The 13,998-nt window shown below is 40.3% G+C and overlaps 2 protein-coding genes across 2 annotated transcripts; one reads left to right on the forward strand and one right to left on the reverse strand.

Moving 5' to 3' along the window:
• Positions 1-6,103: 6,103 nt before the first annotated feature.
• Positions 6,104-7,450, reverse strand: LOC132790154 (uncharacterized). Its single transcript, XM_060798606.1, has 4 exons — positions 7,230-7,450; positions 6,717-7,171; positions 6,379-6,666; positions 6,104-6,317 (listed from the first exon to the last, which is right to left on the reverse strand). Exons 1-4 carry the CDS (start codon positions 7,340-7,342, stop codon positions 6,163-6,165), a joined length of 1,011 nt encoding a protein of 336 aa, XP_060654589.1. The 5' UTR covers positions 7,343-7,450; the 3' UTR covers positions 6,104-6,162.
• Positions 7,451-9,520: 2,070 nt separating this feature from the next.
• Positions 9,521-10,874, forward strand: LOC132791859 (uncharacterized). The gene is made up of 4 exons (XM_060800962.1): positions 9,521-9,735; positions 9,799-10,253; positions 10,319-10,606; positions 10,679-10,874. Exons 1-4 carry the CDS (start codon positions 9,623-9,625, stop codon positions 10,795-10,797), a joined length of 975 nt encoding a protein of 324 aa, XP_060656945.1. The 5' UTR covers positions 9,521-9,622; the 3' UTR covers positions 10,798-10,874.
• Positions 10,875-13,998: the final 3,124 nt, after the last annotated feature.

The following is a 13,998-nucleotide window of genomic DNA, read 5'->3' on the forward strand; positions in this document are numbered from 1 at the left end:
AACGTGCAGTGATGAAGGAGAAGCTTGAATAGAAACTACGTTGCATGGCAAATACTTTTATGTTCATCTCACATACACGACCGGCGTCTTCATACACCTTCTGCCGCCCCCTTCTCTGACTTGCTCTCATGCTTGCATTTATTTGCCTGACCCACTTGGCGGACGGCAACGACTTGATTACAGTTTTCTATGCATTCCGACTTGAATGGCGTTTTGATAGCCTCTAATGCAGCTATCTGGCAACGCGATGCAGTCCACTTAGTGCCGCTTCCCCTGCCTGTCTCGTGACAGTCGCCCCCTGTTTAAACAGCCTGCAGGCACTTTCACTGCCAGCTTGAATTACATTTCACTTATCTTTGGCAACAAATCCTCTCTTCTCTGCTCTGTCTTGCAAATCTCTGTAGTCCGCTTAGTCCTTGAAGCAGTCACAGCAGCTGCTGGACTACTTACAACAACACACTCCCACTCCCACTCCCACTCCCACTCGTACTCCTTTATCGTAGCCAACCCCCTTCGTCATTCTTTAACGCACTTGAAATATTTGTATTTTTGCATCTATCTTGACGTTGTTTCTCGTTGTCGTTCTTGTTCTTGTTCTCTGCCTCGGTCTCCGTTTCTGTCTCGGTCTCATGTTGTTTCATGACAAAGTGTCAGAGCAAACTGTCCAGATCCGTTGCCATACAGCTGTCATTCTCTGGCATATCTCTGAGTTATATATTAAAAACGGCCGACTCTTTTCGTAGCACTTCAAATTTATGGCCCTGTGATTATTGCTTCACTTGTCTCCGGATATCTTTCCCTCTCAGCTTCATAAATTCTAAACCCTCTCATGTGATAGAGGAGCCACAGAGAGAAAGGCAGGTTGGGAGGGAGCATTAGACTTGCTTAAATTTAAGTACGACTTCCGGTCTCTGCCCTTCTTTCCCTATTCTTAAAATCTCTTTTCTCTCTTTCTCTTACTTGCGATACACTTACCACGTGGCCGTACATTCATCCAATTAGGCGCTTAATTGTCTGACAAGCAAATTGCTTTGTCAATATTTTCATCAAGTCATCTCTCTCATTTCTATGTTCTCGCCCTCTCTTTCTACCTTTTCGAATTTCTCGCTGCCCTCTCTATCTCTCCCCACTGGCATACGCACTCACTCCTACTTCTGACAGTTTCAAGTAGCGGACTTTATTACCCAACCCTCCATTGCTGGCTGTCCTTCCCTGTCTGTCATGAGGTAACCATCAAACAGGCTTTCAACTTTGACCACAAGTATTGCTCTTGTTGTTGTGTTGTTGTTATTGTTGCTCTTGCCCTGCCTAAAACGCTTCCTTTTTCGGGGCGTCGTGGCTCGTGTCACTTATAAACTTCACTTTAAGTTGTCAATATTTATAAATGTTTACACGCCCCAAAACAGAGCCCCTGGCGAGGGATGAAGGCCCAGTGAACCTTTCCCAAATGCTTTCTCTTATTTTCCATTATCAGTGTGAAGCTGCTGTCTAGCAACTAATCCGGCAATTTGGCTCCAATATATAGACTGTCTAAAGCGAGTCATTAAACGGGTTAATGGATGGGATAATTTAGATGAAGCTCGCATTCATGTTAATCGATTAATTGAGTTAGTTAGACTGATTTAAAGAAAAACCAGTCTGTGAAGTGGTATGACAAATTAATTTTGTTAATGCTTTAAATTTTTTAACAGTATTTATTTTGGTGTTCTACTCCAATTGAAACTAATCCCCGTTTTTATTCGAAATTAAAAGACACAGTGCATTTATCCATCTTTTAAATTAAATGCAAGCGCTGAAGTTCCGAGCTCAAACAATTTAAAATTACTGTCAGAGGACATATAACGGCATTAATGGAACTCCTTAGGTTCCATTAGATTTTTTTTTGTGTCTTCCACGGATAAAGGGTTCACCTTCACAACGATTTATATACATCTGTTCATATGTACCTGTATTTGATATAATAAATTCTGGTTGTCATCTATGGCTAAAACCTTATATCTATTTACGTTGAAGCCCTTGAGAAGATCCCATTTTTTTGAATTACAAAAGAAACCATAAACGGCAACATTTCACTTCCTTTAAGCCCAGTTCAATAGCCGTAAAACCCGAACATAATTTCCCGGACTCAACGATGATTTTATGCAAATCGTAATCAAGACAGCAAAAGACGCACATATGCCCGGCAATTCGGTTCAATAAAAGGCAACAAAATGCCTCTTGATAAGTGTTAAAATTTACAATTCCAATTTTTACAACAGTTGTGCGGAGTCTTTAAACTGCCCCTCCCACTTTCCCCCTGAACGACACAACCCTATAAATAGGGCTTAACAATGATATGGAAAAATTGTGTTGGCTTACAAACTGCCACGTTAAATACTCGGAGAGGCTGAGAGGTCCAACAAAGGGTATTGCGATTCAATTGCATCTCTTTCTGAAAATAAGGGGTTGGGCTTGTGAAAATCCCATAGTTGTAGTCACCTAATGGCACAGCTGTTAGACGGCTGGGTTGTTATATAAGGAGTTTTCAAACACAACATATTTCTCAATTGTCTGAGCTGTTGCTTTTGACGCCCCGCAATCAAATTAAAAATTTAGAGAAATTGTTGTAGGCAAGACATGAAACTGGAATGGATCAGGAATCAGGGGTATTGAACAGGAGAAGGGGATTTAAGATAGTCGAGTTGATTGCGAGCATTGTTAAGAGTCGAAGGGGTTGCAGTGGTGTGTGTCTCTAATGAAGTCATTAAGGGTAGCTGAAAGTCATCAGCTCTCCCAGTCGCTCTGCGTCTCTATCACTCTATTTCTCCTGTGTTCAGATAGCGGATGTGTGTGTGTCTCTGAGTGTGGTTAACTTTTGAGCTACTGCGCCAAACTGCGGACCATAAATGTTGTTGTCGACGTCGACGCCGACGTCGCTTTTGCCGGCAAATGAATAAATTATCAACTATGTGAAGGTACTTACCGTGAAGAATGAGTGCGAATGAGTGTACTAGTTGCTTTGGGCTCTACTCACTTTCGGTGGGGTGTAGTAATTGCAGCGCCATGTCGTCTAGGCCATTAGAACCTGCCATTAATGGCCCTCCCATCCTCCCAGCCTGCCATCTTCTCTGCCATTCTCCAGCTCAACACGCACAATCGGTGGGATCCAACGCTTGAGCTTTAAGTTGCGAGAGCAGCCTCCGTCCCTGAATGGCACACAAAAAGCCGCAGCCACATTGGGGCATAAAAAAGGCATTTGTAAGACATGAAAGGCACTCAGTCAATGGACGGGCAGGTGGCTTTCAAAAGGAGCACCGCGGGTCGGTTGGGATTGCGTTTGGGGTTGGGGTTGGGATCGGGGTCGGGACAAGGTCTAACTAAGCTGGGCACACTCCGAATGAAGGAAGACAAATCAATGCAGGTGTCACAAATGTCAGACGACAGCTTTGGACCCCGCCCCCGTTGAGGATATTAATGTCGCTGACTGAATTGATGATGACGATTGTTGTTGTGTCTGCTTTGCTTGACTTGCAAAAGGACGCAACGAGAACCTGGTCTTAAGCCGATTTGCCATCTTATCACAGGCCATGGCGCACGGCAGGCAAAGCAAAGCGATTCCGATTCCGACTGCGATTCCCTGATTCTGATTGTGATCCAATCTCTGCCTCAAGCGCCTCCATCAGCTTTCATAATGTTCTTTTCCTGCCATCTTCTCTCTGACTGACTCCATGACTGCCTTCCGATTGACAGGCATAATAAATCATGTGTTATAGTATTAATCAAGTTGAAGCCTCCTTGTTGCTTCTTGGCTTCTCTGCTGCTTTATAGATGTTACATGTACCTCTTCTTGTAGTTGTTGTTGCGGTAATCGTGTGACATTTATTACAGTTACCGTTGCGCCTGCCACTCATTGAGCCTTCACTTTAAACTGGCTTTAAGTTCTCTTAAGTTACACTTCAAACGACTTTTAATTGCGACTTTTGCAATACCTTCTACCAATGATTAATAGGGTATGCAAGCTACAAAAATAATACTGGATTTGTATGTGGAGGGTCTCAAAAGAAACTATGCTAAATATAATAAAGTAGTTTCTAGTAAATATTAAAGTATTCGAAAAATCTCAGAAGAACTTACAGCGTATCTGTTAGTTGTCCAGTATCGCTTAATCACGAGTCTTCCTTTGATTCTCATGTTCTTGCTTTCGAGTCCTACAATTGCTTTGAATTGTTTCTCTAATTGCCATTTGTTGCTCCGCCTTGTTGGGGTCGCCACGCCCCCGCCTCTACCTAAGCTGTCTGGACGGCACATTAAGAACTTGTAAAGTTAAATTAAGTGTTGCGTCTACTATGCAAAAAATTAAAAGGAAACCGAATCGTGTGTGGCTAGAAAAGTTTTACTAACTAGTTATTAGGGGAAGTCTGGCTCGGATTTGAACCAAAGATTATTATACGATATGTTTTGGGTTAACTAATGAACTTTGTATAATGTAATAGAGAAACGAACGAATTAAAAAAAAAGAAACGTACGACACAACTTCTTTTTAAAAGAAGGTTGAAATGGTCTTTCAACTCATTAGTCTATTTTTACATTAAGAGACTATTATTTTATTCCGATTAAATTCTGGCGGGCAATTCATTTATTTCTATACTAGAATCAGTATATTTAATAAATCATGTCACAGTGTTATTTAATGCCACAATCTCTCGGTCAACCCTCGCTAATTGCTGTCTCAGTCTTCTCTCACGCTTTGTCAACTGCAATTCAATGTGCGAGTAGCTTATTATATAATTTGCAGACTGTGAAATGTAATGCAATTAAAGGATTAACTCTGAATGCCATTAGGCTTTATTGACATCAACATGGCGACATGGCGACATCAGCAGATTTCAAAAATAGGAGTATCTGAAATGTCAGTCGCAAAAAAGGCAACTCGGTAAACTCATAGATACTTTTATTATTATTGTTGTATTCCTCTGTTGGCAGGTTAGAATTCAATTTCGGCAATTCCCACAATTGATACACTTTCAATTATTTAAATGACAGGCAACAATTCTTAAGTGCTTACACAAATTTGCCAAAATGCGCCAACAGGGGACACAAACATACCAAAAAGAGAGCGAAGCTGAAACTATCTCAGACTTAATGTAATTGCTGTCCCTTCCCCCAACGTTGTCTCAATGCAACACGCAGCAGGACCACAAACTCAAACCCCAAGAACCGCTCTCCGGGCGGAACTTGAGGGCGGTCAAATGGTGGCATTTAAATAAAATAACGTTGACTTTGCCAACTACTCCTATATATGTATATCTTCGAGTATCTATGTACATTAGTTCAATTTTTTCTATTTTTTGGCTGGAACAAAATAAATTTCTTTGCATTTTATTTTGCTGCAAGCAAATTTGATTTGATTTTTAGGCGCTTGCTTCTCCTTCTTGTCTTGTCCCCTTTCTTTTTCGCTTCATGAGCAACTTATTTTTCCAGCTGATATCGGCAAAAGTCGCAAATCAAATAAAGTAAATTGAATAAAGACAAACGGCACTCGCCTACTCCCCTCCACCTCTCCCTGTTTTCGTCTGTTTTGCTCGCTGCTGTTGCTGGTCGGAAACTCTATGCAAGTGGGAGTGGCAGTGTCGTCATGAAATTAGTTGCTAGTTCATCTTGTCCTCTCTCTTGTAAATGCGACTAAAGAAATCGAAATCAAAATGTTCGCATAAAAGAATTATCTCTGCTTAAGTTGGATTATCTCTGGCCATAGTATCCAATTGGCAATTGAATGGAAAGATTCGAAAGATTCGATTTGTCGAACATACAATTTATTTGCCCAGCCTTCCCCATCACTCCATTTGAAGAGTTCTCTCCCATTTCCTCCCTCCTGAGTTCCCCAAAGCCACTTGAGAACTTGTTCACATCCCCTTCGTGTGTAAGCGTTTGATTTTATTTTATTTTTTATTTTTTTCTCAAATTTCATTTGATTTGCTTGGGCTTAAGCCAAAATTTATGAGACGGAAACATATGTTCTGGGAGTTGGTCAGGGTTAGTGTCTGATGATAGTCTAGTTGACATTAAGAAGACAAACAATTGGATTCCTAAAAGCGCACCGTAGCAATTTAAGTAACAACTACTGTTTATAGATTATCAATGAGTTAACTTTTAGTTTATTCACACAACTTTCTCAATTCTCAATTAACCGCAGAGTGCTCCATCTTGATTTGCAGACTTGCCTCCCTTCTGAGTGCTCCTCTCCATTTCACGTAGCACGGACACCAAAAGCTCGACTTCACGCTTGACAAAGTCAAGACATTTTTCCACCTCACGTCGGCTGAATGTGGCATCAATATCTGAGAAGCTCGTTGACCAGTCAGACTATTCATTTTATTCAAATTGCATTTCAGCACTCACCACGTCGCTTGCACATCATACGATAGAGGATTTGAATGCCATCTAGTGCGCGTTCCTTATCCAAATCATTGTTGCTGGTCGTATCCTTGCAGAGGGACAAGGTCTTCTCCCATTTAAGGCCTAAAGCGCGCGACTGATTATAGGATCGCTCCAACTTGGCCAGATCGTTCTTTAGGCCAAGGACAGTAAGAGCTGCTTCGCTTGTGATTTTCACCATGCGTTGACGCATCTCCTCGATCTCCTGGAGTTTCGTGTTCTTCAGCTCATTGATCTCCACCTGTGCGAGCACTTTAAGATTAGGTTAGAGCATGCAGTGTAGTCTTGGAGTCCTAACTTACTCAATGCATCACAACGATCCATACAGTCCTTGGGAGACACAAATATGTCGGAGATCTTGACAACATCGTCCAAGACTCTTTCGTAAGGCTGAAACTGATGCACAGTCTCTTTGAGATCACGTCGAAAGGACTGCAGTTCACTAATCGATGTCTTGTAATCGTCGATGCCCCGGGACAGTTCCTCATGAAGTCCTTCCTGCTCTCGTATTATCTTTTCGGCAGCTCGCTTTTTGTCTGCACAATCTTTGATGAAGCCGTTCACCTCGATGAAACGTTTCCGTAAACGCTCCTGCATGCGGTACATCGAAGCTATGCGCTGGTGATTGAGCTCCTTCTGGCGCTGTGCGTCTTCGAGCAGCTGTCGCTGCAGCACCTGCATAGCCTCATTCTCCCGCGCATTTTCGATATACAGCATCTCCACTGAATCTCCAGCCGAATCCCAATTGGGTGGTTTACTGTCGAGTGAAACACACTTAGAGGGGCTTATTAAAGAGAATTTACTTATCAACGTACACGAAGAAACGCTCCTGCTGACGAGAGAGCAGATACTCGCCAACAGCCTCCTCGGGGTTGAGATCCAGAGTGCCGATGACATCGGTCTTAAAGGTGGGCTTGCGACGCGGCATTGTCGATTTTAGAAATGATTATTATTTATTATTGTTATGAAAATAAATTATAGATAGACTTATTTTTACTGTTGCCTCAATGGCAAGTGTGAACTTTGTGAATGTTTTATTCTATATGATGGCAAAAGCACAGAATTTTTTATAAAAATTAATGAGGCTTTTTGGTTTTCCTTTTCATTTTAATTCGGTTAAATCTCTCTGTCGATATCGATTTGTATACCCGTTACTAGAGGTGGGCACGGGCCGGGCTTTTTTTCGTGGCCCGCGGGCTTACACAGGCCCGGAGCGGGTTCGGGCGGGCCCGGGCCTTATAATTAAGATTCGTACGGGCTTCGTGCGGGCCCGGGCTTTAGAAAAAAGGACCGGCCCGTAAAAACCCGAAATAGGCCCGCTAAAGCCCGAAGTAGGCCTGAAAACAATTTTGATTTGATCGAATTAGAACCGCCATTTATCGCATTTTAATTGCTTATCGATGCTACTATCGATTTGTTAATACAATATTTTACTTGTTTGCACACCACTAATTAAAAATTGGCGGCCTATTGTGAAATTACTAAATCTGTGGTCCATGGTTTAAATGAAAAACGCACTAGGCTAAAAAGCAAAAATGTAGAAAAAATTTTATTTTTAAATAAAAATATGAATTAATTTGTTTTTCATTAAATACATAACAATATTTAATATAAATACCTTAATAAATATATATATGTATATATAAATTACATGTCTTTTGAATTTCCTTATATGTGTAAATCAGTTTCGTGCCGGGCCGGGCCTCAGTGAAAAAATTTTGTGTTCGGCCGGGCCGTGCCTCTCAAAAAAGAGTTTGTTTTCGTGCGGGCCCGGGCCTTAAAATACAGGCCCGCGCCCACCTCTACCCGTTACCCATATGATATAAGGGCATTATAGCTTTGTGCCGGCAGGAAATTTATGTAACAGGTATAAGGAGGTATCTCCGACCCATTAAAATATATATATTCTTGACGAGACGATCTAGCCATGTCCGTCTGTCTGTCCATCCGTCTGTCCGTATGAAACACTGGATCTCAGAGACTATAAGAGATAGAGCTATAATTTTTTTTCGACAGCATTTGTTATGTTTGCAAGTCAAGTTTGTTTCAAATTGTTGCCACGCACCCTTCCGTCCCTGCAAACCAAAAAAATCGAATAACACACGTAATTTTAAAACTAGAGCTGCGAATTTTGGACTATACAATAATAACAATAGTAGTTATGATTCCTGAAAATTTGGTTGCGATCAGATGGATGTTATTAAAGAAAGAGTTTTGTATGGGCAAAAACGCCTTTTATGAATGTGTTGTATGTATGTATATTTGTATATTTGTATCTGAATACATAGAGGCACTGCGATAGCTCTTGTGGCAGAGTGCAAGCCCAACATGTTGTGGTACTCGTTTGCATAAAGGGCTTATAAGCACTGCGATGGCTCTGGTGGTAGAGTGCAAGCCGAACAGGTTCGAGCCCGCTCGGGATACAAACTTTTTTTTTTTACAATAATTACTATAGTTATTGTAGTGTGCGAGTTCGAATCCCGGTCGGTGGTGCTCGAGTTCAAATCCCGATCGAGAATACATGCATATTTTTTATTTTTTTAATATTTTGAGATCTTTACCGCAATATTTTGCTTTTATTCAAAATGGGTAGCGGGTATCTCGCCCACTCGACTGTAGCTTTCTCATTTGTTAATTTTAATTTTAAAGGTAGAGAAGTCGAGCACACGCGACTGTAGCTTTCTTACTTGTTAAATAATATAATCGGGAACTAAACGTATTCCCAATCGTCTTACAATATCACTACATTATTTACACTCTTAACAGAAATTGAAACTTAAAAAATGGTAACACTTACTTCTTTAACAGAAAATGTTATGAATCTCACAACTATCTCTAATGTTTTCATTACCTACCAAGTTGGTAAACAGAGTACTGAATCAGTACTCGAGTATGAGCAAAAATGTCATACTCGTTGCAGTTCTCTGCTACCAACTGCTGAATGCTGCTAACGGTTAACAGTGCTCTGTTAATATACTCTTGCATCCAAACTGGTTACCAAGATACGTTTATTAAGTTATAAACAATGGTTGCCGCGAATCGTTGCAACCTGGGCAACCCTTCAAATGAAAAAACAAAAAAAAACAATGAAAAGTTGGCAGTGTTAAAAATGCTTTACATTTAGTTAATACAAACTTATTAAACACTTGCAGTTACAATACATTACTCATTGCGTTTTTATTTATTTTTGTGTTGTATAATTTTCGCCATGCCACGCACTAAGCCAACCACAACTCTCGATGTTTTGGGCAACCTGGACTTGAAGCCCGAGGAGGCGGTGGGCGATTACCTGTTATCAAAAGCGCAGCAAAAATACTTTGTGTAAGACCCTAAAATGTTGTGTATCTCAACTAGTTAAATAAAATTCATTTATTTCTCTTATAGGAAACCGCCCAATGCTGATGCTGCTGGAGACTCCATCGAGTTGATGTACATTCATAATTCGCGGGAGCATGAAATGATGCTAAGGTTGCAGCAGGATATGTTAGAAAATTGCAAGCAGCAGTCATCGATCAACTCGGAGCGAGTGAAAGAAATGTATAAGACTCAAGAGCATCTGAGGCAACGATTCATTGATGTGAACAGCTTCATCAAGGACTGTTCCGATAAGAAGCGAATCGCAGAGAAGGCCATTAATGATGAGACCCAGCTGCACCAGGAGCTCAGCGAGGATATTAAAAAGTTCAAGACCTCTATTGACGAGCTGACGACATTTCGTGAAGCCCTCAAAGCAACTGTCGAAGAGCTGCAGCCTTACGAGAAGGTGCTTGATGAGGTCGTCGAAGTGTCGGACATTTTCGTCTCTCCCAAGGATTGCATGGATCGTTGCGATGCGCTGAGTAATATTAAAATTTACTCGTTCTTTATTTACATACTACATCATATATTCCCTTGCCTCCTCTAGTGCTGGCTCAGGTGGAAATCAATGATTTGGAGGTCAAGAAACTGCGGGAAATTGAGGAGATGCGGCAGCACATGGTAAAGATCACCAGCGAGGCAGCTCTCACTGTGTTGGGTTTAAAGAATGATTTATCGGTCATGGAACGTTCCTATAATGAGTCGCGGGCTCAGTGCTTGAAGTGGGAAAAGATTCTGGAGGCGACTAAGGATGTAATAGCTGCTCGGTATTTGGAAAAGCAGCGCAACATGAATGCAATCCATTCCCTGTACTTCATGTTGTGTCGACGACGAGGTAAGTTTACCTGCTGTTAATTCACTTAGAATCAATTGCATGTCAAATGGATTCTTGCATTCCCTTGTCTAGACGTTTCTCCTCATATACGTCGACGAAATATGGAGAAGGTATTGGACTTCATTAAGGGCGAGCTTTATCTGCTGCAGGAAATCTTGATGGAGCTCGAAAAGCCGGAAGCGAAGTTTTAAAAAGTTAGAATAACTGCCGAGTGCGACAACACATTTAACGCATTTCTTTAAATAAATATTTGCAATTAATATAAAAACAGAGTCAAGTTGGCTCAAATCATTTCCTCTTTATCCTTTAACAAGCTGCTATTACTTATAGTATACTCCGGACCTTCCTCGTTGCCATGGCTGCATGGTAGATGAAGGTCTCTCCTTGTTACACAGCTCGCTCTTAAACGATATTAATAGTGCCCTACTGCAATCGCTTGTTGATGCCACTTTCTAATTGCTTTTACCTCATAAATCTTGCCTCCAACTGGCCCAGACCGAACCTCTCTGCTGATGCAACTTAAGATGAATGCGACGCGTTTTAGGTTTGTTTTGGGGATTTGAGTCCCGAGTCTGGCTTTTGTCGCTCGCTCACTCCCTCCATTCTCCAGTTGATTCTCTGTCTCTTATTCTCACTGCAGTCATCATAAGTCACAAAATTGTCGGACACTCAAGACAAATGCGACGCTGCATTGGCCGTTGGCTCATTTAATTAGAAAACTGGAGACATCCCTTCTGCCCTTCGGAGTGCAGTTAACGGCCTGTCGCATCAATTGCACATTACGAACTCCACCGAACTCCAAACACTTGACGGCTTTTTAATTACGTCAGTCAAGAAATTCCTCTCGACTGCTAACTGCTAACAGCTTTTCCTTTTCGTACTGCCTGTCTCTCTTCTCAACCTCTCTCTGCCTCTGTCGCTGCCTCTCGTCTCGTCTGTACCTTCCTCACAATTAGCGGCGCGGTTGACAATAGCTAAAAAGAAGAAAAAATAAAATAAAGACTATTGTCAGCGGGAAAGGCATATTGAAAAACTTTTTTAATTACCTCCGAAAAAAGTCGAATGCTGATTTTCAATTATTCATTGACAGGGTTCGTTCCGTCGTTTAACCTGTCGACCACTTGACATTCTGTCCCAAAACCTGCCTAATTGTAGCTCTAAGCGGGCAAACACGACTGCCAGTTGCACGATATTGAACAAATTTAACACTTTGATGTTATAATACAGAAATACAAAATAATCGGTTTCTATTTCAATTTTATTATTTTTTTAAGCATAATATATATTTGATGACATGAGATCATATCCACAAAATACCCAATAAAACAATTAAATTTTTGTAGGGTATAGAAAGTTTGGCAAAAGTTCTCACTGAAAGCGGTCGGCTTAACACTTTTATTGACCGGCAAGTTGAATGCACTTTTGTTTAAGTCAATTGGCAGCTTCAGTTGTTGTTGTCGTCAATTTGTTTGTTTTTGTTATTGCATAATTAATAATTTGGCTAACTAACCATTTGATTGCACTCGAATTAGCCACATTATATGGTAAAAACCAAATAAATAGCTTTCAAAATGTAAAAAGAATAGGGAAAGTTGGGAAAAAATTTGGAAATAATTTCAAATAATTCAAATGAATTCCAGCCAAAGGAGCAGAAATTGAAAAATTATCCCGCTGTGACATGCCGACAAATTCAATGCCCAAAATAAATTTGAAATCTCTCCCAACTCTTTCGGTTTGTGACAGTGAGTGTGGTGTGGGTAGTGGGAGTTGGGATCTGCAGTTGTCTTGTGGGATGGGAAACAGAGAACGGGGAATTTGACATTTTTATACCATGTCGTTTCTCTGTTCGTGTTTTGATTCCCATTTCTAAAGACATTTCCGCCCCGTTTTCGAGTTGAGTTTCAAAAGGTGTTAGAACTCTGCCGTTTGCCTGATATATGAAAACATTTTAATTAATGCCGTCAGCTGGAAAAGTCGCGGTTGCTTTTGTTGTGTAAATTTTCCCCCGCTCCCATTCTCTCTCTTTCACTCTCCCTCTCCCTCTTCACCTCTCGCTATTGACTTGAATGTGTCTCGATAATTATTATTGAATTTCGTTCGGCATTTACTACTGGTTTTCATTTCAGTCCAGCTTGTCTTGTGTTTTCCCTTCTAGGGATTTTTCTCTATTTTTTTCCATTGACCAACACGTCAACAAATTAATCCGCTTAGCCTCGCATTTTTACCTTATTGAGTGGGTGCATCCCCGCTGGGGGTTTGCCAGACTAGACAATTGCCAGACCCAGAACTGAGAACTTGGTGCCCAGAACCCGGAGACCAGACGCATAGCCAGACAGTTAAGCTTTAATCCTTAATAGTTTAGCTCAGGTTCGGTTTAGCATGAAGGTGACGAGGTGTGTCACGGGGAATAAAGGGGAGTAAAGGGAGAGGGCAACCGTTTTCTAGGGTTTCCCATTATTGTTGGTGGCTGGCTGAATGATTAAGTGAGCCACTTGGGGAATGTCCTGAACAACCAGCCTGTCAGTTAATTAATGGATTCATTTATTAAAGTATTGTCCATAAATTGGCTGCGATAAGCTGGATTTGCTGCTTATGTGTTTATGATATGAAACGGGAAAGATTTATTTTAATAGAAAAAGCCGAAACAAGTAAAAAGTGAACTTAATTCAGAGTTCATTTGAATATTAAAAGAAGGGCATCAAGAGACTTAAGTTTAAAATGTTGTATTGGATAATTACATATAATAAATTTACAAGTTATGATTGACGAGTGCACTCGACTCTAAAGACTTTTGCTAAATTATTACGTATAACATTGTTTACAGATTTTAATCTTTATTCAAACACTTGTTTATTGAGTTTGGTAAAACAGATGAAAATATATTTTCTTTGATTTTCATATGCTTTATTTATTGTGTACATTAAAAAAAATAAGAGATACAATAAATAATAATACAAAACAATTATAATAAAATACAAATGACGTTTTTGTCTTACAACAATTGTTTATTGAGTTTGATAAAACAAATGAAAATATATTTCTTTTTTATTTTCATATGCTTTATTTATTTTGTGCATAAAAAAGAATTAGAGATAAAATAAATAATAATACAAAACTAATTTAAAAACAATCACAATAAAATACAAATGTCATTTTTTTCTTACATCAGTATAAAATTCTTAGCTTTTCCTCACCTTTATATATAAAGTATAGCGTTGTGAGTGCAAGAAAAGTTTGTAACACGCAGACGGAGTTATCTCAGATCACATAAACACGTGAGGCGTTATAGCCATGTCACGGAGATTTCATAGACTGTAAGAATTAGCGATATAATTTTTGATAGCACTTGTTATGTTTGCACGCAGATCACGTTTGTTTCACATTTTTGCCAT

This window comes from Drosophila nasuta, chromosome 2L (genome assembly GCF_023558535.2).
Source record: "Drosophila nasuta strain 15112-1781.00 chromosome 2L, ASM2355853v1, whole genome shotgun sequence".
Lineage (NCBI taxonomy): Eukaryota > Metazoa > Arthropoda > Insecta > Diptera > Drosophilidae > Drosophila > Drosophila nasuta.